The 26,986-nt window shown below is 39.8% G+C and overlaps 1 protein-coding gene and 1 long non-coding RNA gene across 2 annotated transcripts; both read right to left on the reverse strand.

Moving 5' to 3' along the window:
• Window positions 1-3,235: 3,235 nt before the first annotated feature.
• On the reverse strand, window positions 3,236-4,086 carry LOC135440990 (uncharacterized). The gene is made up of 3 exons (XR_010438380.1): window positions 3,970-4,086; window positions 3,401-3,768; window positions 3,236-3,332 (listed from the first exon to the last, which is right to left on the reverse strand). It is a non-coding gene; the product is annotated as an uncharacterized LOC135440990 (long non-coding RNA).
• A 1,693-nt stretch (window positions 4,087-5,779) lies between these two features.
• On the reverse strand, window positions 5,780-7,505 carry LOC135441035 (uncharacterized). Its single transcript, XM_064700476.1, has one exon. The coding sequence runs from the start codon at window positions 7,291-7,293 to the stop codon at window positions 5,944-5,946; it is 1,350 nt and encodes a 449-aa protein (XP_064556546.1). The 5' UTR covers window positions 7,294-7,505; the 3' UTR covers window positions 5,780-5,943.
• Window positions 7,506-26,986: the final 19,481 nt, after the last annotated feature.

A 26,986-nucleotide genomic window follows, 5' to 3' on the forward strand; every position in this document is an offset into this window, starting at 1 on the left:
AAAGGTAAACATTATTTGTGAATTTACATAAACAACCAGAGACAAGAATACGAATGGTTTTAATTTGTTGCCGCCGTGATTTGTTAGACATTAACAAGAATAAACTCTAATTATTTTAATGAATTACTTTAAGGTGCGCAAATGTCAACAATAAAATGAAACTACAAGTTAAACTTTTGAAAGTTAGATTAATTTAGTTTTACCAATTTCTGTCCTGTTGTTCATTAATATTTTGTTCACTAACATAGATTCTTGAATTTAAAAATATTTGATATTTTAGATACAATTAACTTGTCCTTAAATTTTGACCCAAGACCAAATTTAAGCTTCTAACAATTATAATTCGTTTTTCGCATCATTCAATAACTACATTTTAGTATTCGGCTAAATTAGTTTCTTTCCCCATCGACGGTTGCAGTAGTCAAAATAATTAAAAAAATTTCAAAAGATAGCTTGAAGAAAAAAAAAAATAATATAAAAAAAATAATAATATTTCCTTTTTATATTATATACAAATGCGAATTATGTGTAAATTTGAAAACAAGCTCTGTATTGTGTTTAGAAAAGCATTGTGTGGGCCATCCAAAAGTTAGTTTATTTATCGATAAATGAGCGTTACAGTTCTTAAAATGTATACATACCTATACATTCAATTCAATTTAAATGTGAAGAAACTTGGAGGGCTTTGTCCAATTTACTTATATAGTTAATTACAACTAAAGGGCTACCTTAAATATTTGAAAACAAATCTATAAGCCCGTGACACCATTGTATTACTCATGTACAGGTTCATTTTGTATCTAACTTGCGTGTCATTTGCCGACGGGCCTTCAACCGGCGGCGTCTGTGCGTGCAACATGATGAGGCACTATATATTAACCAATTGAATGAATGGTGGGTAGGGGGTTGGGGGTTGGGGAGGTGGGTCATGGCCGTAGATGTTTGCTCATCTGAGGTGGCACAACCACTTGTGGCGCCTTACTAATTTCACTGCCCGAAAAATGGCACGCTCGATGGTCACACAATTACGGATGTAATAAAGTAATTTGCCGTAATTGCAATTGAGCCGAGGGGCGGCAGCTGCGACGCCCGTCCGCCAAGAAGCTGCCACATCGCAAAAGTTTGTCTCTGATTAAGCCCCCCACCCGCGTGCCGAGTCCTCGCAGTCGCAACAGCCGCCACAAACACACCCCTTTCAATGGTAGAGGGCTTCGGTCTTTGTTTCAAAGTTCGAGCAGAGTTCGAGCTGCCACCGGCTCTCCTTTGGCCGTTTGATAATGTGTGACAATGTCTTGGGCACTTGCCGTGCACAGAGGGAGATTTTAATTTAGCCAGGATTTACCTGAGCAACTGGCAAGCGGAAAGTGAGAACAAGAACTCTGTTTGCCGACTTTGTTCTAATTTTGCATAGAAAACTACTTAATTATTACGCCCAACCCGCCAGCTTGGGCCTGAGAGTGCTGTGTGTGTCCGTGTCCGTTTTATCCTTTCAGCAGGCTTTGAGTTATGATGTCTTTATGACGCTTTTGTCTGCCCAGGCACAGGCAGTCGTCCCATCCCTTGCCCAATTCCAATCCTTTTGTGTGGTGTTCCCGGGTAATGAGCAAGTTAATTCTTATTATTATGGTTATTATGTGTTTAGCCAGAGTGCGGACTATCCGGCCAAGTGTTATTTGCCACTACTCACTCTTATGCGTCTGCGTGGGCGAAGTAGTCATAAACATGGCCCATCCTCAACAAGTGTTGAGCAATCGAAGCAAATAAACATGGAGCACATAAAATGAGCCTATAAAAACAAATAGTGGGGCATGTGGCTGCCAAGTGTCGACCCCCTTTGGATAAACAAACGCCGCCTTCGAGCGCCCCTCAACACATATCGTGTGGCACCTCACAGACTTCGCCAGAACTGGCCCATGGTAGCTGCCCCCGGGAGCCACTGGGTCTCCGGGCACCGTGTTATGGCCATGTACATTGAAGCAGGCTGGTAGCTTGGGCATGCTGCGAATATTTCCACTTTTGTTTTTGTTTTTCATGATTTTCAAACGCTAAACAAATAAACAAATTCAGCGATAAGCAATATTTGATGCTTTTCACGCTTTTCACTTTCAAGCCTCACTAAAATCGTGTTTGGTTATTTGTTTTGAAAATAGCTGCTACATTTTTTAAATACATGAACTCTCTGGAAGCACTTAGGGGATAATCAAACCAAGCAATGTTAATCTTATTTAAATTAGGTTCTTGGAAATGGATTGGACTCTAACGAAATGTGTTGTTTAGACCGAATCATTTTTGAAAGGAACAAATCAATTTGTTTACCTAAGAGAGAGCTTGATTGATCTTCATGCAGTTAACGTTATTTGTTTAAGTGTGCAGTTATTTATAAATAATATCGAAATTTAAGGAAGTTTTTAAAGACAAGCCTCAAACTAAAAGGGTTATATCTATCTATCTGTTTACAAGAGAAAAAACAGATTGAGCGCTTTCAGAAATTATTTTGATGTGTCTTTACCGGCTCCATCTTTAAATACCGATTAAGGATTCCTTTGCTTTTACCCCACATCATCAGCAATTTGTAATGGTTACTCTCCCTAATTCCCAAGCCCAAGCGGAGGACGGCCCTTGAGCCAATGTAATAATTATAAATCAATATGCATTCAATAATGGGCTCTTACAATTATTATCTGTAAATGTAAACGAAACACACTTCAAGCAACAACAACAATTGAATTGATAGCACACTCCGAAAAAAAAATTCAAATAATTTTCAAGTGTTGCCAACTTAATTAAGTCACACAATTTATGAGCTCCTTCTGGCTGGCATTGGTGTTGCCAACGCCGTAGCATGCCCCAGTGGCACGACGATTATGGGCGGGCGCACGCACACACACGCACACACGCTTGGATACTTTCAATATCAAATACAAATAAGCGCGGGAGCAAAAGCAACTCAATTGACACGCGTCGACCCGCGCCACTTACGAAACGAAACATTCATGTGGATATCGACAGCCCTGGGCGCCCCAACAGCTACTCCGAACTCCGTAAATGAAGCCGTTCACATTTTTGGGCCCCGGCTCGAGAGCATTCATTGAATCTGAATCTGAATGTGAGTTGGAAACGAGGAAGCAGCGCCAAATGACGACAACGTCACGACGATCGATTTTAACGATTTGTTTTGATATTTTTACGATTATGGGGCATCGTTTGCACAACATAAATAGAACATAAAACTCCCATCACATTGGCGGGTTGAGTTCCAGTTTCAATACCCGCCGACAATACCGACGGGGCTCCGTTGCTAGGCAAGCTGCGAGTGTTGCGCCGGAGGGGCTCTGTTCAATTCAATTAATAATAAATTAGCTGCAAGTGGCGGCGCGAAGAAATCTCAATGAATATTTACATTTAACGATGTATGAATTGCACTTTGGTGGCTTTATTGCATTGACTTTTAATTGCCCACCGCGGCGCCGGATGCATGAAGCACTTCAAGGAGCATTACGCAACTGCCTGGCTTCACTTCGTCCTGCTGCTTCGAGTTCCTTTTGCATCATCGTAAATCACAGGCGCCGCATGCATATGAGTCGAAAAAGAAATATGCCAAAAATTGCATTTAAGCGTAATTTTTTGTAAATATTTTTGGTGTTCTGTCCTTGTTGTTTTATGATGCGCTCGTCCTGCGTCCGCCCGCATATATGCAAACTACGCACTCTACGGGAATTTTTCAAGTCCTCCGCTTTTGCCTGCCTCGTACTCAGCCCGGCGACATATCTGGAGCAAAAACATAATTTCGGTTCATTTTTTGTTGTATGCCTGGCGAATATTTTGTCTGCTTGTATGATTTATGGCATACGGCACAGGATGCTTAGACAGCGGCAAGTGTGGCATGCAACACAGCACATGAGACACACTCGCAATGTGGCAAGGAAATGAATATTTGAATCAATACGTCAGAGCATATGTTGCCAGTACCTTTTTCGTCTATTGAGTATTCACTGAGGTTAATGAAATAGGAATTTAATTGTTGTTTAGATTAGTGAAAACACTTTATGATTATTAGAATAGAACTATCAAAGGCTTTGAAAGGCTGTAGACTATTTTCTATAGAAAACAAGGCCTACTACGACTCATCTCAGCAACCGTGCATAAAGATAAAAATTATTAAACATTTCAAACATTGCTCTTTTAAGATATTTTCATATTTTTTATTGGGCCAAGATGTCGGCACTTAAATTCCTTTATGCTGTTCAAGAATTCGAGCCGTTTTCATCAGATGCATGAAAATGCGTGTGGGTTTTAACAAATAAGACAAAAGTCACGTGCGGAGTGCCGAGTTTTGTGCATTTGTCATATTAAAATAGAATATGGATGCTCTAGCTCCGCTTGGCAGAATCTCCTGGCTCCCCTCGTCAGCAGACGGCCATATGCCAGCAGCCGAAACAAAATGGCTTCTGTCAGCTGCTTGGCATCCGCATGTGGATGCAGCCGCCACTCGCACGTCTGTGAATCCGACTACGAATTCAAGTTCTGAGTGCTGCTGTTGATAGATACGCAGGCAACCCAATTTTCTCACAGGCCGTCGCTGTGGCGTGTCCTTTGGCAGAAGGAACTGTTTGCCTAAGCCTCAGATGTTGCTGCTGCCATTTTGAGCTGCGTTTTCGGCTGGCGTAGCAGCGTTCAATTGTGCACGCCTCTGCCCCCTCGCTTCGTTAGTGCCACAAGCGGCTGCAGTTGCTGATAAGCCTGAATCGAGCACAAATCGATTGCCCCAGCGCTGCGTGTGCAACATGATAAATGTGCGTGTTATCCTCCTTTATAGCAGTTGTCAGTTGCAAATGAATGCCAACAACAACAACAATTGCCGATACACATGCGCCACGTCTCGTTAGTGCCAGTCCCAATGCCAGACCCAAATCCCACTCAAATGGAACGGACGCTCGTTTCTGTGCCGTAAGCGACTCGTGTGGGGCTTCAAGATAACGCTCCATGTCAAACGAATCTAGCTTTGGAGAATTGATAAGAAGTTTCCCAAAGTATGATGTACTTGAATTATCTTAAATTGACAGAAAATGAATTGTATAAAGGCAGGAGTATTTTCAAGTACTAATTGGTTAATGTACAATTTAAAGTAACCAATTACAGTGACAACTCTTTTAACGAATCTATTGGGCGTACATTTTTTCTTTTAAACCAATTCGAATCAGGCCGTAGCCATTCCCGCTCAGACGGATACTCCTCTTGCGTGGACAAACATTAACCGACGACAAGCGAGTTTTCACTGTACGATTATACATGTTATTTGAATAGTTTTATTCCATAAAGTATTCCTTACATTACTAACGCTCTTTTAATATAATATACATACCCTTCTTTGGGGTTTGAACTAGAATCCCAGTTTTTAATTTATTCATATTTAATTTAATTTTTGACGGCGTTTGATGATGCCGATATTTTGTTGTTGCATTTTGCTGATAGTGATCGAGTAATTTGTAATTTTTAATCACAACCGATGTCAAAAAGCTTTACAACAATGGAAAGCCAACAGAAAGACAGCACCGATTAAATCCCATACACATTATAAAAAATGCATTAGTTTAGAAAATAATCAATTTGTTATAAGAACAATTTTTTATATTTACAAGCAATTGCAATCCATTTAAATAAATAGAAAAATACGTAGTATAGAGTTGGAAAAAAACAAAAATTTTATTATATAAGATAAACCAGTCTTCGAAATAGTGTGACGAACACAAGTTGAGGAAATAAAGAACGCGTTGTATAATTGACTGAAATGTCTCTTTTATCGTGAATACATTTAAATTTTCCCCACAATGGAACCTGAAAAAAATGTTCGACACATTATACCATGTTAATAATTCAATGAAATATCAACTGTCAAGTGGGATGCTATGAACACAAGTTCTCCGATTTCCCCAAAAGCTGTGCCTACATATCCTCAACGGGCTCATAGATGATATAGCTGGTGTGGCCTTCTTTCTCACCGGGTGCAATACGCTCCAGCGTGGCGACCAGCAGTTCGTTGACATTAAGCTCACGGAGCAGATCCATCATCATGACATAGGAGATGCGCAGCATGGGTGTGCCCTCCCTGCGCCACTTCTCGATCATCTCGTGATTGGCAGCAAGCTCCTCGTCGCTGCTGAAAATGTGATAGTTGATTCGGCAACCCCTATAGCCGCGTACCTTCACCTCGTGCACGGGCTTGGCCTCCGTCCTCCGCTGGCGTTTAGCCTTCGGCTCACTTTCATCATCATCGGTAGTTTCAACGGCGTCCAGGTCAGTGTCGCTGGTGCAGTCGCTGCTGCTCTCGCTGCTGCTGCTGTCGCTGTCCTCGTTGGAGTCGTCATCGGTATCCTTCAAGCTGCCGCTGACGTTCAGATCCTCAATTAACGATAGCTTGGAGCGCAGCAGATGTAGTTGGCTGGTGTCCACCAGGAGCAGCATGTAGTGCAGTTGTCCGTCCGGCCGCACTGTCTTTAGAAAGAGCCTGGTTTTCTCCTCGCTGATGGGCACTGCATCGTGCAACAGGTGCAGCATAAGCTGAGAGACAGTTAGCTGGCCAAAAAGCTGTTCCAGGCGTCCCTCTGGCAGCTCAACTTCACCCTGACCCCGAGGCGCCACCCAGAGCGTATCTACATATAGCTGTGTGGCCACCTTCTCGCCCAGCGACTCGCCCACCAGCTGCAAACAGCGACCGCAATGAATGTGCTGTCCACACTGAATGACACGTTTTCCCAGAATCTTGGGACTTATCACAATATAGTTGAGAGCATAATATAATTCGCCCTCAACCAGAGATGTGGGCTTCTTGTCGCTGGGACAAAAGTACTTTAGTGGCTCCATGGTGTAGACGGGCATTGGACGGATGCAGTTGTAGCGGCGCACGGGCACCAATTCGTTGTAGCAATTGCTGCAGTGTAGACCACAAGCCATGGATTCGTTTAGGAGCAGATGCAGATCCTCAATGGAAACATCAACGGTTTGCTGGTCCAGGGCCGCATCGTTAATATGGACTAGACTGAGCTTCAGGGCTGTTGCATTGTTCGTCTCCTTGTCAACTGTTATGCCCGCCTCTGGGTTTGTGTTGATCTCAAAGAACTTTCCCAGAGGCGTGAACTGCTCAAAGTCGCGCTCGATCCAGCGTATGCCATTTGCGCTCACATCAATGCGCCTGGTCTGTTGCCTAACCTTATCCTCGTCCGGGGAATTGAGCATCAGCACATTTATCCACTTACTGGTGCGCATCAGCGATATGACAATCAGTTCCAGTGGCATGATAATATCACAATGAACTTGCCAAATGTTCTGTCAGGTAATACACTTCTAACACTGAGCTTGACAGCTGGATTAACCAAAAGGCTGCTGGGATTGTCGGTTGTCTTGCAATGAGTTCAAGTGTAATTGGTCACTGCGATCTTGGAAGAACTTGCACAACGAAAGATATAGTTTATAGTTATATTCAGTTTAATTTTCCACTTTAAAGAAAACGCTGAACAATATTCAACACTTTTCAAAAGCTAAATGTCAGCAAGTGCTAAATAATTGAAACAGAGATCTGATTTTTACATTCTGCAAAGGTTCCTTAGTGATATATTCAAAAAATACTAGAAATACATGACGTTCTCAGTAAGGATCCGGAAAATTATGTTGTGCACCCGAAATCTGTAAAAATCAAAGAGATATATTCAATGTTATATTATAATGTCAGTCAATTACCATATGATTTTATATTCTTTTTTTTCTGTGACCTTTGGTTTGTATTTATATTAAATTTGTAAAATGGTATTAGCTAAATGGACATCATCAAACAAATAATATAATATACATGCGCATGCATGTTTATGCTGCAAATAGTAACAGCCAGAAAAATTTGTTCAAGAGCATGCAATAATCATCCGTGGCCCGGCTTGTAAGAGATCTGCAGTGATGACTCCTACGAAACGCTTTTTACCGTCATAAAGTCGCTCACACGGAAACAAAATAAATCGAGAGCGAAATGAATGGTCTCAAAAGGATGAATGGCCAAATTGAAGGCAAGGCAAGCAAAAAACAAGACAACAACAATATCAACAACAGCTGCAGCAGCAAGCTGGCAAGTTACGAAAAGCAAAAATATTGAAACGAAAAATACAACTGACAAAATTTTATTTCGTTTTATTTGCAAAGCGGAGCACTCCATAAATTTTCGGGCGCTCAATATTGTTTCAGATCATAAATCATGGCTGCATTTGCGTACGGACGTACATTTCAAACACACACACATACACACACACACGAACATTTGAACATACAGCTGCATTCGTATGGGAGACGGTTTGGGCTGTGGAAACTCGGGAACTCCGTCTGCATCTGCAATGGCACAGACACCGACAAAATGTACCTTGTATCTGACATTGGGCTGCAGATGCACTGCAAAAAAAAGAAGGAAAAAAAACAAGCAAGAGGCCAACAGCAACAACTACAACAATAGCAACATGCACTCATAGTGCATTTGTATAAAGTCAGTGCCGCTGCACTTGTGCCCTGGCGCATTCGTATTCGCATCCGCATCCCATCGAGGGCCACGAGCCGCAGCCCTTTTATCCACTGAAAAAGCACATCCACGGCTTTGCGTTGGCGGGCGAATAGCATGCAAATGCAAAATGAAGGCAGCTCACCATTCAGGGGGGTTGGTATGGGTAGGGTCGTAGGGGGGAGGGGGGTGTATAGGCTGGAAAATTGAAGTGGTCTGCAAATTCACATTAACGCAAATTCCGTAAGTGAAGTATGTTGCATTTCCCGCACGTAAATTTAAAAAGCGCGGCGCAATAACAAAACATTTACTCACAGTGCTTCTCGCTTATGTACAGTTAAAAATACAGATACAGATACAGATACAGATACAGATACAGATACAGATACAGATACAGATACAGATACAGATACAGATACAGATACAGATACAGATACAGATACAGATACAGATACAGATACAGATACAGATACAGATACAGATACAGATACAGATACAGATACAGATACAGATACAGATACAGATACAGATACAGATACAGATACAGATACAGATACAGATACAGATACAGATACAGATACAGATACAGATACAGATACAGATACAGATACAGATACAGATACAGATACAGATACAGATACAGATACAGATACAGATACAGATACAGATACAGATACAGATACAGATACAGATACAGATACAGATACAGATACAGATACAGATACAGATACAGATACAGATACAGATACAGATACAGATACAGATACAGATACAGATACAGATACAGATACAGATACAGATACAGATACAGATACAGATACAGATACAGATACAGATACAGATACAGATACAGATACAGATACAGATACAGATACAGATACAGATACAGATACAGATACAGATACAGATACAGATACAGATACAGATACAGATACAGATACAGATACAGATACAGATACAGATACAGATACAGATACAGATACAGATACAGATACAGATACAGATACAGATACAGATACAGATACAGATACAGATACAGATACAGATACAGATACAGATACAGATACAGATACAGATACAGATACAGATACAGATACAGATACAGATACAGATACAGATACAGATACAGATACAGATACAGATACAGATACAGATACAGATACAGATACAGATACAGATACAGATACAGATACAGATACAGATACAGATACAGATACAGATACAGATACAGATACAGATACAGATACAGATACAGATACAGATACAGATACAGATACAGATACAGATACAGATACAGATACAGATACAGATACAGATACAGATACAGATACAGATACAGATACAGATACAGATACAGATACAGATACAGATACAGATACAGATACAGATACAGATACAGATACAGATACAGATACAGATACAGATACAGATACAGATACAGATACAGATACAGATACAGATACAGATACAGATACAGATACAGATACAGATACAGATACAGATACAGATACAGATACAGATACAGATACAGATACAGATACAGATACTGGATTTGGTCCAGTCGCCCTCGGATTTGGAGCTGGAGTAATTGAAGGAGTTATGGGCGCAGCTCTCTGGGCCCAGCTACAGCTGGCATCTGCATAGGCATTCGCATTTGCACTCGCACTCACATATTTAAGATACATAAATCTTGCGGATGAGCGCGCGGCGCAGCCGGCGGGTTGCTGGCTTGCCAAGTGGGTGGCACTAAGTGGGGTTGGGCAGCAGCAACAGCTGTGGGCGAAAATTGGGAATTTTCGGCTATTGAATAGAACTGGGGTTTTTTTTTATGAAAAGAACTGAATTGGAACTCCAAACTTCATTCTGGACCTTTAAGGTTGTACGATTCGTTGCACTGAAAATATTTAACTTTAAAAATATATCACTGGAAACTTTATAAAAGTGCTAAGATATAAAAGAAGATTACAAAACCTTACTGGTTAACTTTGATCTTGACCTCCTTAGATAAGTAATAGCCGTAACAGGCAAAGGAAAGCATAAGCGATCATATATAATACCAGTAGATGAACCGATCGAGCCATAACTTTCGATGTGCCTCCTGTCCGAATTACAAGTTAAAGAAGCTACACACCAAATTGATAAAGTCAACAATTTGGTATGCGTTTGTATGAATCTTTTTTGTTAATCATCATTTCAGACTCATTTCCCAGCATCTTTGGTTAAATTAATTTGTGAGGTCTTTGACACTTTTCGGAAAATCTAACAAAGGAAAGACGAAGTTTTGGTTTCCAGCTCGGTTCCAAAGACCGATATGAAAATTCAGTTGAGACGTGTTTCATATTTTTCGGAAAATCCACCTCACCTAGGTGGGAAATAAAGGTGAAAGGTTATATAAGCAAATTTAAAAGTTTCCTCCGATCTGCTTCAAACTTGAGTATAACAAAACGAATTCGTATATTAGCTATTTATATATTTCCTTTGCTACTTTATGCTACTAATTAGGCAACCATCCGATCGGAAATAGAATGGATGGAAAACAATGATTCTAACTTTTAATTCTTAATTCGATGGCTTTTATAAAACTTATTTTCAATTGTCTTAATAAAATGTAACTTGGAACTTGGAGTTGAAGGCTAAGATTTGAAGTATAAAATAATGACCAGGCAAGGCCAGGGAATACCCGCTAGTAATGTATTTATGCCATATGTATATATGATATATGCATACGTTATCTCCAGTGTAGCTTATTATCAATTAGGTTATTATTATTTTTATCTGTTGTTCGCAATGTTTTACATACGAACAGTATTACAAATCTTTCTTGATCATTTTTGTTATTTCTACAGTCATCTTAATTTATCATTTTTTATCAATTTATCATTTTTTACCCTTTATCTACTATAAATTTAAATATATATACGTACACTGTAATAACCCAAAATAATCAATCTTTGATGATGAATTTGCTTGCCAAGCCTCGGACCCCATCCGATGTGGGATAGCCCAAAGCAATCCTTTACCTTTAACTGACTACAGATGGCGCTTTAACACGATGGCAATCCATCTGCGGTACTAATAAAAGATTTCGCTAAATTGATACTGTCGATGGAGTAATTAAACTGCAATTTTTATGAGACATGTCGGACAGAGGCCGCTGCTATCACAGATCGAATAAATTATATTCGCCGGCTATTGGAGGACGCACTCTCTCTCTCTCTCTCTCTCTCTCTCTCTCTCTCTCTCTGTCTCTCTCTCTCTCATTCCCTGCCTGCGCACAGACGCACACACACACACGCATGCCGGACGAGATTCTGTCTCCTGGTGGCTGTGCATTGTTGCGGGCCGTATACGGTTGCTTGTTCGCTTCCACGGTAAAATTTTCCAACACAATTTTGCCACATTCCGGGTTGGGTTCCGGGGGCTGTGACTCCCGCCTAGAATTGCAGTTTGTTTTTGGCACGCAAATAAATTTGGGGCCAAAACTGTGCAAAGTTTTGAGCCCGTCTGATTGCATTTTAATTTCCCGCCTTTGCTTTTATATTGAATTCGCCCGTACATTTGGCCCGACTGCCGGGTTCGAACTACGTGAATGCCAGCTAATGACTGTCGCCTCTGTTTTGGATGTTCCTCGATTCCCCCTTTGTGAATCAACCAGTCGACTTGAGTTGAAAGTATGTCTGGCACACATTCAAATGATTTCAATGTAAATGGCAAACAGCACAAAATTGTAATAAAATAAAAAAGTAAAAAAAAAAGATTCTTTCGGCATGAAGTTGTTAATTTTTATGACGTCATTACTCGCCTCGTAAAATCCGCTCAACAGTTGGTCGCCGGCTCCGGAGCAACAGGCAACAGGCGCTGACAATGAAGCTTCAGTTTTATGAACATGTTAGGGCAGGGACTGAAACTGGAAATGGGACTGCTACTGGTACTGGGATTGGGTTTGGAAATCTCGGCAAGTCAACTTGAAAGTTGTGAGCTTTATTTGCAACCGGAATTTTTATTGTTATTGCGCCATTTATGACTTTTACGAGATTCGCTTGCTTTTCGGCTCACTTCTAATTTGTTGGCCATTGTTTTCGTTGCTCCCTGCTCCCTCACTTGTCATGATGGGCCCATGAATCAAATGCGTCCTTGCATTGGTGACATTTCCACACTAGACACGAAAGGTTACAGCCAAATAGATGTTGTGAACTTTTGTCAAATTGAAGAGGTGCGAAAATACTTAGGTTTGACAATGTTCGATTGTTATTATTGCGATTTGCCTTGGTAGAAATCAACTCAGACCTATTGTTAAATTGTTTTTGACTACAGATCTAAAATTCATTATATTGATGGCTTCTTTTTATAATATCGAAACATGTGGGAGTGCTAAGAAATTTAGCTCAGACTTAATTTCTTTATTTTATATAATTAATAGGGACTTAAGTAGCGATCAATTATTATGTTCATCAAGAACGGACCGCGAGCTAGCTAAAAGATTTTCTGAAGAAATATTTAGTAAATCTTACATCAAAACCAAAAGATTTTAACTAAGTCATATTTTACACAATTTTATGAATACCCTTAAATGTATTTTATTTATTTACAACAGTCAAAACTTGTATGAAAAGTATAATAAATGAATAAGAGTGTTGGCTTTTAACTGTATTTAACTCACGAGCGTCTAATTAAAATTTATAGGTATTATAAGGCTCACATATTTTGCAGCCATAGTTGATTTTCTATCTTTTATCTTTAGCTTAACTCTGTCAAAAGATTGAATTTCCGGTAATTTAAGGCCCTCTTATTCGATGATTGTGAAAGAGTTGAAATTGAGGTGGTGCTGTCATTCAATCTTCCGTCCACCCGCGGGGTAGAACATTTATGCGCCATGTTCTACTTATATTTTTATGGCTGCTCCTTGCAACTCAAAACCACAAGCACACACACATAGACTCGAATAGAATGACTTCCGTAGACTCTGGCATTCACCTCGGCACATACTCGAAAACTGAACGGGGAGCATATTTTAAACATGGATTCTTAATTAGTAGCAAATGTATCCCATTTGTTTTTTTTTTTTACACGTTGCCGACGCGATTCACGTACACATGTATACACTGAGGTATAGCTAAACTACGGGCTATGCGCTAGTTAACACCCCCTGGATACCAGGCCCACCCACTCACTGCACGGGCACCAAATTAGTCGAGAGCCCGAAGCTGAGCTGCGTGCTCCTTTTCTACTTGAGCGCATGTCCCCATTCGCTGTTGTTGCCTCTGTCGACGTCGTCAGTGCGTCTCATAATGCGCGCTAATTAATCCTGCAAGGATCGGATTTTCCCGACGTAATTATATTTACAGCCGCCATGCGAGCTAAGCAGCAACAAGCACAACAGCAAGAGCTGGAGCACAGGATACTCGTCCTAGGCAGGGCTCAACAATCGCTGACTAAGGTGTTGAGGGGAATGTGGGGATTTTATGATGTACAGCAGCGTTTTGTAATTGGTAGGTTGTTGGGGGTGGATGGGCTGCCACACCCCATGGCAACAGCTCTGGAACATGCGAGCTGGTGGCGCTTCGTGAAAGCGCGAAAAGGATACACAGGAATATTAAATTAATTTTTAAGTGCGTGCAGAAGACGCAGGCAACACTGGCAAAGGAAAACGCGAAGACGAACAAAGCAGCAAAAAATTAATGCGCTTTTCTTGCTTGCGTCTATTGTCTGGTGGCAGAAAAAGTTTAAGCATATTTCAGCACTCGATTACAGGGTGATTCAAATTAACAATATACAAAACAAATGAATACAAACATATAAAGGAATACTTAATGTTACGAGCCATATGCTTAAAAGGAATAATAACTGATATTACTTATATTATATGTATCATTTCCAGGTATCTTAGTGTTAAGAAAAGCTTTCACTCCAAGCTTGCGTGTGCTGTTAGCAAATGCGTTCGCTCACATATGAATAAAGTCAATGAACGTTCTTGAAAGCTGTCAATGATATTTTATATCAAAAGCAAAACTTCCTAAAATAAAATAAGACCCTTATGCTTTCTGCTCATAGTAGCAGATACCCTAACTAAAAACATTCACGAGCTTTCAATACTGTCGCAATATTCAGAATTTAATCAACCAAGAGGCTGTTGAAACACTCCCTTCCTTAAAGGCTTCTCAATTTCCAGTTTTATCTTTATTGATGCAAATATGAAAGCTGTTAATGATATTTGATACCTAAGGTAAAAGCTTCCTAAAATTAAAATATAAGCTTAACGCTTTCGGGTTATAGTGAGCACTTAATCTAACTAAAAGCTTTTATGTGCTTTCAATACTGCCGCTACATTAAGAATGAAATCATCAAAGCACTTTAAGCACTCCTACCTTTTAATGAATGTCTATTTAATCTTAGTCAATGAATTCTGTACATGATATTTAATACCTTAGGCAAAAGATTCCCATAGTTCAAATATACGCCATATGCTTTCTATCTATAGTCAGCACTTAATCTAACTGTAAAATTTCATGTGCTTTTAATACTGTCGCTGTATTATATTTTGAATGAAATTAGTAGCTTACGTTTATCTTTACACCACATGCTAGATTAAGCTTATCAAGCCCATCTTTACATAACAACCCTGTATATTATGAAGTTTTTGTCTCGCAGATTGTTGCCATGATTTTTATTTCTTTTAGTCGCGAATATAAATAATGAGTACATTTTGTTTATTTAAGTTTGTTATTTCTCTTTTTGCTCCTGCTGCTGCTGCTGTTGCTGCTGCTTTATTGCTTTCCACGCGGGTGGCTAACTGGCAACAGCCAACTGGCAGACTAGAGTTTGGTGCTGTTCGTGATGTTGTTCCTTGGCAGATCCGCCGATACGTTGGCAAATTAGTTTCAGCAGTTTGGTGAGCTCCCTATTCGCTGAATTAGTTGCCTTTTTCTGTGCACAGCCTTGAGTGTGGTGGGCAACAGCATAATGAATGCTTTCTTCTCTTGTCTAGATATCAGCGTGCGATGATTAAGTCGGCGACTACCCGACTTTCGGACTATGCCGAGTAGCCGCCCCGAATCCGAGTATCCGAGTATACAATGCAAAGTTAAGTGATTACTTTTAGCTGGGCAGAAGATTCAAAGTCCTGGCGTAAAGTTGTGCTCGTAAATTTATTAAGCAAAAACTTGGAAACTTTCGACGAACAGCGCATACGCAAGTTTTGTAATTGTATTCATTCAATGAAGTCGACTCTGCTCGCCTCGACTCGGTTAGCCACTATTTTATACATTATTCATGAGTCCATTCAGCTGAGCTCGACCAAATGGGAAACGCTCTGTATGTATAGTGTGTTCTATGGCCTGTTAACTTGGTAAATTTGGTATTTATTCTTGATAATTAAGATTATTTGCGAGTTAATCAATCCGAAAAATTAAGAGATTTATGTATAGTATATATATGTCATATCTCAAATAGTACAGGAAACTTCAAGCGGAAAGAATTTGATCAGCCGCAGAACAATAGCTGATGGCAGCGCAGTAGCCAACGATTTGATTTAAAAATATATGTTTACTTATATACACATTAGCTTACAAAAAACCCGAACAGGATTTAATTTTTTGCTCGGTTTCTTCTGCGTGAAGAATATCGTATCGAATATCGTATGTATTTTTAAACTGATCTTGAAAGTTGATTCACTTAAGAATATAGTCTTTCTTATACTTCTTCCGTCCTGATCCAAATTTGTATATACAAGATACGGATACATCCTATTTTTGAAGCAGATCTCCAACGGAAGACTTTTAAAATCTGGATTTCAGGGAATAAAATGTTCGGTAACCTGTTCACATATTTTACTTGTTGTCTTTATTAATGGCAAGCTCAGATTTAAATATGTGCATGTAGCAAAAAAAATAAACCCATTTGATAAAGTATGATATGGCGATGATACTCTGTCTTAACCAAACAGTGCTGGTTATCCGGATTTATTGTCCGCCACTGTAATTATATCCTTAAGCCAAATTTGGTCATCGCAGATTACGCAATTGTGTTTACAATTTTATTATTAAATTTATGGTTTTTCCTGTAAATATTCTCTGATTAGTTCTCACAAAAAAAATATCATGCTCTACCTTCATTCACTGCATGACTGTCTAAAAGGAATCCACCAAAAGACCCGATGGCCTCTGGGCCATGGTTACGACCACGAAAGCTAAGCCTGTATTGGCTATCCAAGTGTTGAATAAGTTGTTTAGCATTTAACGAGCTATAAATGGCGCAATAGTTCGCGCCCGCCGCCGCATGCAACTGGCAGAATTACACGAAACGTGGAAGGTTTTAGGCAGCTTTGTGTTTGGCTGGCAGATGGCAAATGCATCCATGAGATACGCACACGTCGCAATCGCAGTCAAAGTCAAAGAAATGCAATGGCATAAAACACACCTCGCCATAATGCCGCGATGAATGGATTTATAACTGAGTGCGAACAGGGGCCAAAGCCTTAGGGGCGGTTAGGTGGTGCCGGTGCGAGTGCCGCTGATAATGATAATGTGCTCGTCTTCAGTGTCAGCATCATCGGCGATGCACTGAATGCATCGATAGGATAAGCTGCCCGTGTCGATGGTTTCAGTGAGCTCAAAGTGCCGCCATTATGAGGCCATGACGGTGCAGTGGGAAACAACTCAGTCGCAGCCAGAGTCCAGTGGACTGCACTCTACTTCAAGAGCTCCACGAACAACAGCTGCACTGGCAATGGCGAAGACTTTTTGGCTGCGATTCAAGTATTTGGATGCATAAATCAAACATTTATATGCGGCACAGCTTTGGCGTCGCCTCGACTCACATGTGGAGCGCATGGAGGGGCAGGCACTCGAATGTGATTACGCAGCGAGAGATTGCAGGCACGCTGGTTAGCTCTGCAAATGTAGATGGAGACGAGACTCGGATGGTCGTCACACACATAAGCAGACAGCGCGCGCTAGCAATCCCTGCGCCCTTCCGCTGCCATCGATCTCTGAGTCATGGCTTAGGTCTGCGGCTGGGCTCTGAGCTCTGGGTCTGGGTCTGGGTCTGGGGCATCAAAGGCGTCTCCGACGCGGCATGCCCGCTGGAAATGAAGACGATTACTGCGACTGCAATGATGGATATTATTCCTAAGGCGAAAAGTCTTTGCCCAGCGGTGCTTTGCGACACCAAAGCGATTTGCGCTGTGATTGATTGCAACATTGCGGCACAACACGCTGGCCAGGATTTGGCAAGGATTCTTGCAAAGAGCTGAGAGTTGGGAGAACGCGACATAAATATTACTTATTAAGAGCTAAAACACATAGAGCAAGTCCGTAAATGTACTCGTATATATCAAGGAATCCGAAATGCTGACTCCCAAGTCTAGAAATACTTTTATATAAAGATAAACTTAGTTCCGTTCCAGAAACAACATTTATTTTTTGGTTGAACAACACAATTCATATCTGTAATTATTATAATCAAAGTGATTTAATCAGTTTATTAGATGTGGGATATTTATAGCTCGATCTTCTCAGTAAGTTTGCTTGAGTTTGGGTAGAGGGTATTAAAATTTTTCATGAGATGTTTAAAGGGAGACTTCTTCGACCCCGTATGGTATATATATTCTAAATCAGTCGAGTTAATATGGCCATGCTCTACTGTACGTCTGTCTGTCTGTCTGTTTCTATGCGAACTAGTCGCTCAGTTTTTAGCTATCGTCTTGAAACTTTCCATAGGTCCGTCTTTCTGTTGCAGAACATAAGTCTAAACCGGTCAGATCGGACGACTATATCGAATAGCTGCCATATGAACGATCGGTGAAGAAGTAGATGCTGTATGGCAATATATTATTTTTTCGAGCTTAGCTCAAATGTCTGCAAGGGTATTGCGTGCCGAATATATTTTTTGTGTTTCGTTATAACTGATTTTAATTTAGACTAAAGAGAATTCAACCAAAATAAATGCATTTAAAGACAATCCTGAAATTACAAATTTTATTTTTGAATTTTTTATAGGCCAGTAAAATCCAGAAAATAACTCAAACTGGTTTTATATACTTCTTGGCTCACTGAATCGGGCAAAAATGTGCTCTTAGCAGACATTTAGTTTCTTAAAAAACAATATTCATAAACAAACTTTCATTAACTGCGAGTCCACAAAGAGGGCGGTCGAACAGCGAGCCAAAGGCAACGTTTTTGTTATGTGACCTGAAATATTGTTTCCATTAAAATAGTTGCACATTTTTTGGAGCTGGAGAGCAGCCCAATAGAGTGGAAATTCCATGACGAAAGTTGAGAGGCAGCTCCTACCCATAGCCAAATTCAGATCTCAACACTAGCCGTGGTGTCTATGCAGCTGCATTGAAATGAGGGCAAAACTTATAATTTGGATGCGTTCCAATGAATTCTCGAAAAGTTTCAGTTTGGCCGCGACGCACGACGCAGTCAGCTCCGTCTGAAGTACAAAATAATCTGGGCATGACTGTGTATCTAAGTGACTCGTCTGGGAGTCTGTCTGTCTGTCTGTCTGCATGCTACACCCTTTTGGCCCAGCCCACAGTCAGAGCTGTGACTGTCCGCAAGTAGCTGAGCGCGGAAATGGTAGAAAAATCAAGGCGCAAAATATATGCGCAAAAATTATATGGAAAAACACAGAATTTTTATATTACTATCGTTTCTTTTTTTTTTTGTATTTTGCCAACTCTGCGAATTTGTGCTAGTTTTTTTTTCGGCGTGCTGAAATTTATTTTTTACTTAAAACTTTCTGTTGTAAGCAATGAAAAATGGCAAAACAAACTTTCCAGCTTTCAGCAGCACAAAACGGCAGCCGAACTAAGCAGTGAACTGAATTTGTTTTTGTTGAAAAGTATCGAATTGATTTCAGTTGAGGAAGTTTCGAGTTTTCAAATGCAAACGGCTAATTTATGCGAAAGTTCCGCCTTTCCTGCTTATGTACCCCCAGTTTGAGGCTTAATTTATTTACTTTCCTTTATTGAAGTCACGAAAAAAAACAAATAAAAAACACAATATACATATATGGGGAAAATGGTCTAATTTGTACACTAAGCAATAAATCTACTCCTCACAAAAACCATGATAATTAAAAAACTATGTAAATAGAGGATAACATTAAAATTTAAAATATGAAATCCAATCTCGTTTTCGAAGGTATATCCATGTCCATAAGTTAATAAAACTAATTTTTATTTTTCTATTAATATTATTACGCATTAATGAAGCGAGCTTTGAGATAATTTAAACAATTTCAAAGCTATTTTCATTGATTTATTCAATTTGTAAACTTTCATATTTTGTTTTTGGCACAAACAGAAATAAATTTACATGCTGTTTGCTTGTTAAATAGAAACAAGAGGGATCTAGTCAGGAGTGTCCGACTAGGAGATACCCTGCAGCTTCTTCTACCTAGACTATAAAATGAAAGATACTTCATTTTAATATACTATTCCAGAGACTACATTTCAAATCTGGTGACTCCAGCTCTTAAAAACATAAGCGATTTGCAGAAAAACATGATTTCGATATCGATTTTTACCGATTGCTTGGAGAGAGTGAAAGTTATACTGCGCGGGCACTAGGAGGACCTATGCTCCAAATTTGAGTCTCCACTTCAAATAGGTTGTGAGACTCACGGGCAAACAGAAGAACATGGCTTGATCGACTCGACTATTGATGCTGATCAAGTATATATATACTTTATGGGATCGGAGAAGCATCCTTCTGCCCGTTACAAATATATGCACAAAAACAATATACCCTTTTTTTATCCATTGACAATGTATTTGGGGTATAAAAAACGTAACCAAATCCAGTGCTTGTCCTTTTGCTTAATCCCTTAAAAATGTTGTATTAAGCTGGAATAAGTATAATTTATTTATTTGCAATATTTATTGTTTTGCAAATCAAATTATTTGCCAAACTTGAGTCAACAGCAGCAGAGCGAGGCCACAAATATTATTCATATGGCCGAACAGAAGCCGGAAAAAAGGCCGAAGCAAGAGATCAAGCGAGCTGAACTGCAAAAAACATACGACAATATTTTAATAGTTTAACGCAAAACGATAAATAAAATAAAATCAATTGTCGTATGGGCAGAAGAAATGGGGAGTTGGCCATAAACATGCTGAAACAAAAGCCAAATAACCAAAATCGCAAATAATACGACATGTTATACGAGAACAACAAAGGCAACAGCAACAACAATTACAACAACAATTGCTGTAGTTGTACTACCAATAAAATCGTTTGTTTCCGGCTGCTGGCTATCAAAGCTACTGGAATTTATTTTCGTTCGAACAACAAACACAGAAACAGCAACTGCAAATCGCAAAACCAAAGTGCAAACATTGTTGTTGTTGTTGCTGTTGTTTGTGTTTGTGTTTGTGTTGTCTCTCGATGCTGCTTGACTATTTGCTAAAGTCATTGCGGTGTTTTGCCCACCGAGCATGCCCCACACAAATTGCGCCCCGAGTCAACACGGGTCCCCACGGCCATGCGGCATGCGACTTTGCACAATGCCAACGACAGCAACAACTGCAACAACAACAACAATTTTAGTAATAATATTCACATTTATGGATTTGTAAGTGGTTCCGCATGACTAACCCCGCATCCTCTGGCTCTCGCTCACCAGCTCTCCCTTCCTCAGCGACTCCTTGGAGCTGCCGCACGTTGCACGTTGCAAGCAACGCTCTTTGTTTGTGTAGGGCATTCAAGTTTCAATAAGTTTGGCTCTAATTTGGCTTTGCATATTTGAGTAATTGTTGTTGTTTTTGTTGCTGTTGTTGCTGCTGTGGGCACGCTCCAGAAAGTCCTGTGGGTCAGTCTGGGTTTACAATTCATAATTTACTTACGGCTCAATGCACTACACCCATTGCAGATTTCTTGCTTGAGAGATGCGAGCTATTGCAGCTCATGTGTTATGTCCACAATGTCCAGTGTTGCAAAAGCAGCTCAATATTTGTCTAAATTTTAATATGTTTAGAGCTGAAAAATATGTAAATCCAGTTACTGAGATTAAAGATGACCTATGAAGAAGAAAAGCTAGCATTTATATCACATCTTTTCAGCTTTATTTGTAACTAGTTATATGTATTAATTTTCGTTTTTTTAAGCTTTACCACTTATTCAAATATTTCTGTCAATTTTTGCATTATTTTTTGAATGATAGACAAGTTTTTGCAAGCTCCGAGATAAACAGTTTATATTATAATTTCTGGAAAAAATAAAATATATTTTTGAGGCCCGGTTTACTCTTTAAATGTATGTTTATATATATATATTCTTATATCTGCGTTAAATGCAAAATAATTGTGTGATAAAAACTTCCATAGTTTGATTGCATGGCGCCCATTTGCAGCACAGAGTTGTCAGCATCTCGGCTAGAATTTATGTGGCGAAATAATTAATTCTGTCAGCGGCATTCGCTGCAACAGAAATTGACAGGGTATAAATAAATGCGCGGCGAGTGAAAAATGCGGGAAACGAAATGGAATCGCTTTTCGATTATGTTAATTTAATTTCCATTGCTTGGGCGACATGAGTGCAACACATGCCGGCAATATGTCCAATAGAGCGTCGGGAATAAATCCAAATCATGCGATCCAATGATCACATTGTGCCACAACTTGACTTATGGCGCTGGGCAAGCACACACACAGCTCGACAGAGTGTGTCGAGAAAAAACAACATCGATGGCGAATGGCAAATAAACTACAGATGTGACCAGGACAAATGAACACCGCAAACGAAAACAAATAAACACACTTCCCTTTAATTGAAGCTGAACTCAAATTAATACAATGCTGGAACACGGCTTTTAGTTATCTTAATTCAATTTATTTTTAAATACAAAAATATATAATTTTATAAAGTGTATATAAATTTGTATACCCTGAACCCATTGAAAATAGGTAAAGAGGGTAAAATGTATTCTTGCAAATGTATGTAACAGGCAGAAGGAAACATCGCCGTCTCTCTAAAGTATACATATTCTTGATCAGCATCAATAGTCGAGTCGATCTAGCCATGCTCGTATGTCTGTCCGTACGTCTGTCCGTATATATGATCGCAGTAGAAAGGAAAGCTAGACACTTGAAATTTTGAAAGTAGGTTCCGTTTCCAAGCAATCGATAAAATTTGATATCTAAATCCTGATTTTGAGCAAATGTCTTTCGGTTTAAGAGCTTAAGTCACCAAATTTGACATATAGCTTCTAGAAAAGTATTAACAGATCAAGCATCTTTCATTTTATGGCGATCTGCGTTAGGTGTTGGTAAAAGGAGGTTCAGGGTATCCCTTAGTCGGGCAATCTCTACTAGAGCACACTTACTTGTTTTGTACTATATACATAAGGCATATACATATCATTTTTGTCTGGCATCGTCTCTGGCTACTGAAATAAACATCGAGCGCTTGTCGGTTGTTGGTTTGGCTGGCGACGAGACACAAGATTTCTTTATTTTTGTCTCCGATTTGAATTACGTACGACGCATGCGATTTCTTTCGTGTGCGTCTTAGAATTTTGAATGCTATTTGTTTTATATGCCGCAGATTTTTTTCTTCCAAGTGAAATACTTTTTAATTTATGGGCCTTCTGCGTACATTATAAACTCATGTATTTTACAAGCACTTGGCAGACGCAACCAGGATATGTTTCATTACAAAGAGAAAACAGAACGTTCTTAAGTTGAATCAAGTAAGAACGGGAGAAAGTGGAACAGACCGGCTGAGAGACACCTTCTGGCTGGATCCCCACAATCTGTGTTAAATTGCAATTCAAGCGTCTTTTGCTTATTTGAGTTCGCGTTTTGTATTTTAAATTTAATTTTTACCCAATGCCAGTAAAGTTTAACACAACATTCAGATTATAAAAAATCGGCTCTGAAGATAAGTAATACCCTCTTGCTTTCTAGTACTGGGTATGTATTTGGGCTAAAATGATTTTCAATTCGCCGCTAAATCACATGATATGAAATTAAATTATTTGTATTATATTGAAAACAGTTCTTTATTACATTGAATTTAAAAATGAGTGCCAGCTTACAATTCAATATATTTACATAGCTTAAAGTTAATAATTTTGAACTAGAGAGAACATATAGATGTCGGTATCACAAGCACCTTTGGTATTGATGGAATAATAATTTGATTCTTTTATATTTTAAGTAAGAAAATGTATTGTTATACCCGAAAATAAAAGAAAATATTCATAGAAGCATTAATTATTTACAAGTATAATGACAGCTTACAGTAGCTGTAATATATCCTTGCTTGACGCTTGCAATTCGCAACTGGTTATAGCTCCGACAAGGTTACAAGCTGTAAGCGATCCTCGAGTCGAGAGCCAAGTCTGCTGCTTATAGAACCGGGAAGTTCTTAAAATATATATTCAGACAATTTTTACTTTATTTATTTTTTGATAAATTGAGAATTTGTGTTATTTTTTTTACAATTATATACAATTTTTTACAATTTATACTTTTCTGAACAGCTGTTTCTACAATGTTAAGAAATCGGGTGTTGCAATTATCGAGGAGTTGCGTGTAACGAGGGTTGCGTTGAGCGAGGTCGTACTGTACTCATTTAAGCCTACGTCAAATCAATTGTTAGGACTGATTGGACAGGCCCACCAAAAAGCGGGCATATCAAGAAAATCATTTTTTTTGTCGTTTATAGTACTTAAAAGATAGTAAGCATTACGTATTAAACTTTATGTAATGCAATAATTAACATATTTATTTGCAGTTAGTCTCAGATCTTAGCTCATTTTGTAGCTGCTGAAACACTTGATAAGCGCATTACATCATGCATTATACTCTAAATCAATCTCATCGCTGACATCCTTAAATTAATACAAATCGAATTTTGGACCAATACAACGCCACTTGAGCTGGAGATCAATCCGAAACCGAAGGCAACGCTACCCTGCCGAAAATTGCTTTCCACCATAAATTGCCAATGAAATCGAAGGGAAACCGTGAGCATCGTAAACAAGATTTGCAGTTTTTGTTGGTGTGTGTGTTTTTTTTCTCCCTGTGTTGTTGTATGCCCCCTCTTGCTTTGCCTTGCTAAAGCAATTTGTAATTTTCCGTATTTCATTCGCATACACTTCATTAACATCCCCCAAAGTGAGCTTACACGAGGCAAGAGTTTGTTGCGGTGCGCTTCAATGGCTGCTAACCAGGCGGCTGCCTTGGGTGAGAGGTGGGTGGGATGCATCATTAGACTCGTTGAGCATAGTCGTGCCTTGAAATTTACGTCCTCTTTGGCGAAGACCTTCTCTAATTTCTTCAAGGATCCTGCCAGCCGCATATATGGTCGCTACGCCCGCCCAAAGGAAGGACGACGACGGCTTTCGCATCAGCGACAACGACACAAAAAGTCCTTGGCCAATGACAACCGCAGCAGCAGCAGCCAGAAGCCAGGACCCAGGACTTGGGCCAGGCTCAGGCGCAGGCTGAGACAGGAAAATGTTTTTTCACGATAAAAATGATGGATGACATCATAAATAACATTGGAGTGCGCCCAAACAGAGGGTTTCCAGTGGTTGTTTATTTCGATATAAATGAAATTCTGTTTTTTTCGCTTTTTCTGCTGCTTATTTTCGCCGGCTAGTGAACAAATAAAAACTTTCTGTGGGCCCCCCAAACAATTTGGCAAGAAAAGCATACACACACACATACAGCCCCAACCAGGCAATGCAAATGCCGAACTTTCAATGCTCTAACCCAACACGCTGCTTATCCAAACCTTCTGCACATAATCAATGGCCATTAATTTGGGGGCGGCGCCCCGCTATTGGGCGGCATTTGTAATCACAGTTCCAGTTCCACATTGTATGTGGTAGATGTTTCCCGTCATAAATATCGAAAATTATTATTAATGTACCGTGCTGCTTCTGAGGCAGCCAGTCAGTAAGTCGACACATTGTTGACTGAGCTTTTGTAAATCGACCACACCATGGGACCAAAGTCGAAAATATGCAACAAACACGAGTCGTTAGAAAGTTTACTACCCTTTAAGTATATCTAAATATTTTTTCTAAGAAAAAAGTTTTAACTTGTAGAAAATTGTTATATATTTTAGAAATTGTTTTCCACTCTTCAGATATTTTTTATACTTTTTAGAAAAGTTACGAAATGTATTTTGAAATTGTTTTCTCTCTGGCCTAGTCGGCAATTAAGTTTAAAACTAATGTTATTAACAATATGGGATATAGGTTTAATCTCTCAACGCAAATCTGCTTCAAAAAAATCACATCCATGCAAACGACTAGGATTAAAATCAGCATACTTAGTGTCAGGTTGCCAGAATGACTAAGTCATTTAGAATTATATTTTAAAAATCCTTGAAATGTTGAAATACGAAATAAAAATAACAGAAATATAACTTTGCAATATTTAATTTAATATCTTTTAGCTGGCATTGTCAGCCTAAGCTCTTGCCTTTCAGCTTAGACTACACACTTCAATTTTAATTAGCTGGCTGCGTTTTTCAATTTCATGTGGCTTTAATTTTGCTGCAACTAATTGAATTTTCCCCCATCGTGCGGCTCATTTTGAGGGACAAACTTGAACCGGCGCACACGGACGTAGATTGTGTGAAAGTGAAAGCCTTGCCAAGACGTTGTCTGTGTGTGCTTGGTGCGCTTTAATGATATCCTTATAGCCTGCCAAATTTATGGCAAAGCCGCATAAATGTAGACGATTTTTTTCACGCTTTCACTACAAGGCGAACCTTATCGTATATTTATTTTAATGGATTTTTTATCTGCTGCCGCTGCTGCTGCCGCCGCCGCTGCCGTCGCTGCTCCTGATGACGTTGCCTTCATCTCTGGCAGCAGCGAGCACATCAAGCACAGGACCTTCGCGTGGACGCTGGCGAAAGACGGGACGGCTAAACTGGCACTGGCCAAATAGCTGGGCACATTTCTCATTTTGTTTAACTGTAACTGGATGCAGGGAAATGGGATTTAATAAGCCAACATTTATTTTAGACATTATTGATGGCGGTTTATTTATCGCTCCTCTGCCCCCCACCCCCCGCACCATTTCACAGTTTGCGTAGTGGCTCCATTAATGCGACACACTCTGTGTGTAGACGTGCCCCCCTTTGCTAGCTAGCGCTCCTTATGCGGCAAAACTCAAAAGGATTAAGTTGCACACACACACACACGCACACACACGCACACACACTCACACATACACACGCACGCACACAGCGAGACAAAGGCGCAGCCAAAAAGATTCACAACCGCCGCACAATGCAAAAGCCATGCTCTGTGCCCGCCCGGCTGTGTTCCTGCCCTTGCCTTCGCCTTGCCTCATGTTGTCCGACGATTATTCAAAATGCAAGTCACAATCGTGTGTATGAGTGTGTGTGTGTGAAAATCCTCGCAGCCATGTTGGCGTCAGAGTCACAGGCCCCTCTATTGCCGCCCTCTCCACGGCTTAGCTAC

The sequence above is a fragment of the Drosophila montana genome, unplaced genomic scaffold (assembly GCF_035044405.1).
Source record: "Drosophila montana isolate Dmon_TW-CO22-7 unplaced genomic scaffold, ASM3504440v1 contig_1761_1, whole genome shotgun sequence".
In the NCBI taxonomy this organism is placed as follows: Eukaryota; Metazoa; Arthropoda; class Insecta; order Diptera; family Drosophilidae; genus Drosophila; species Drosophila montana.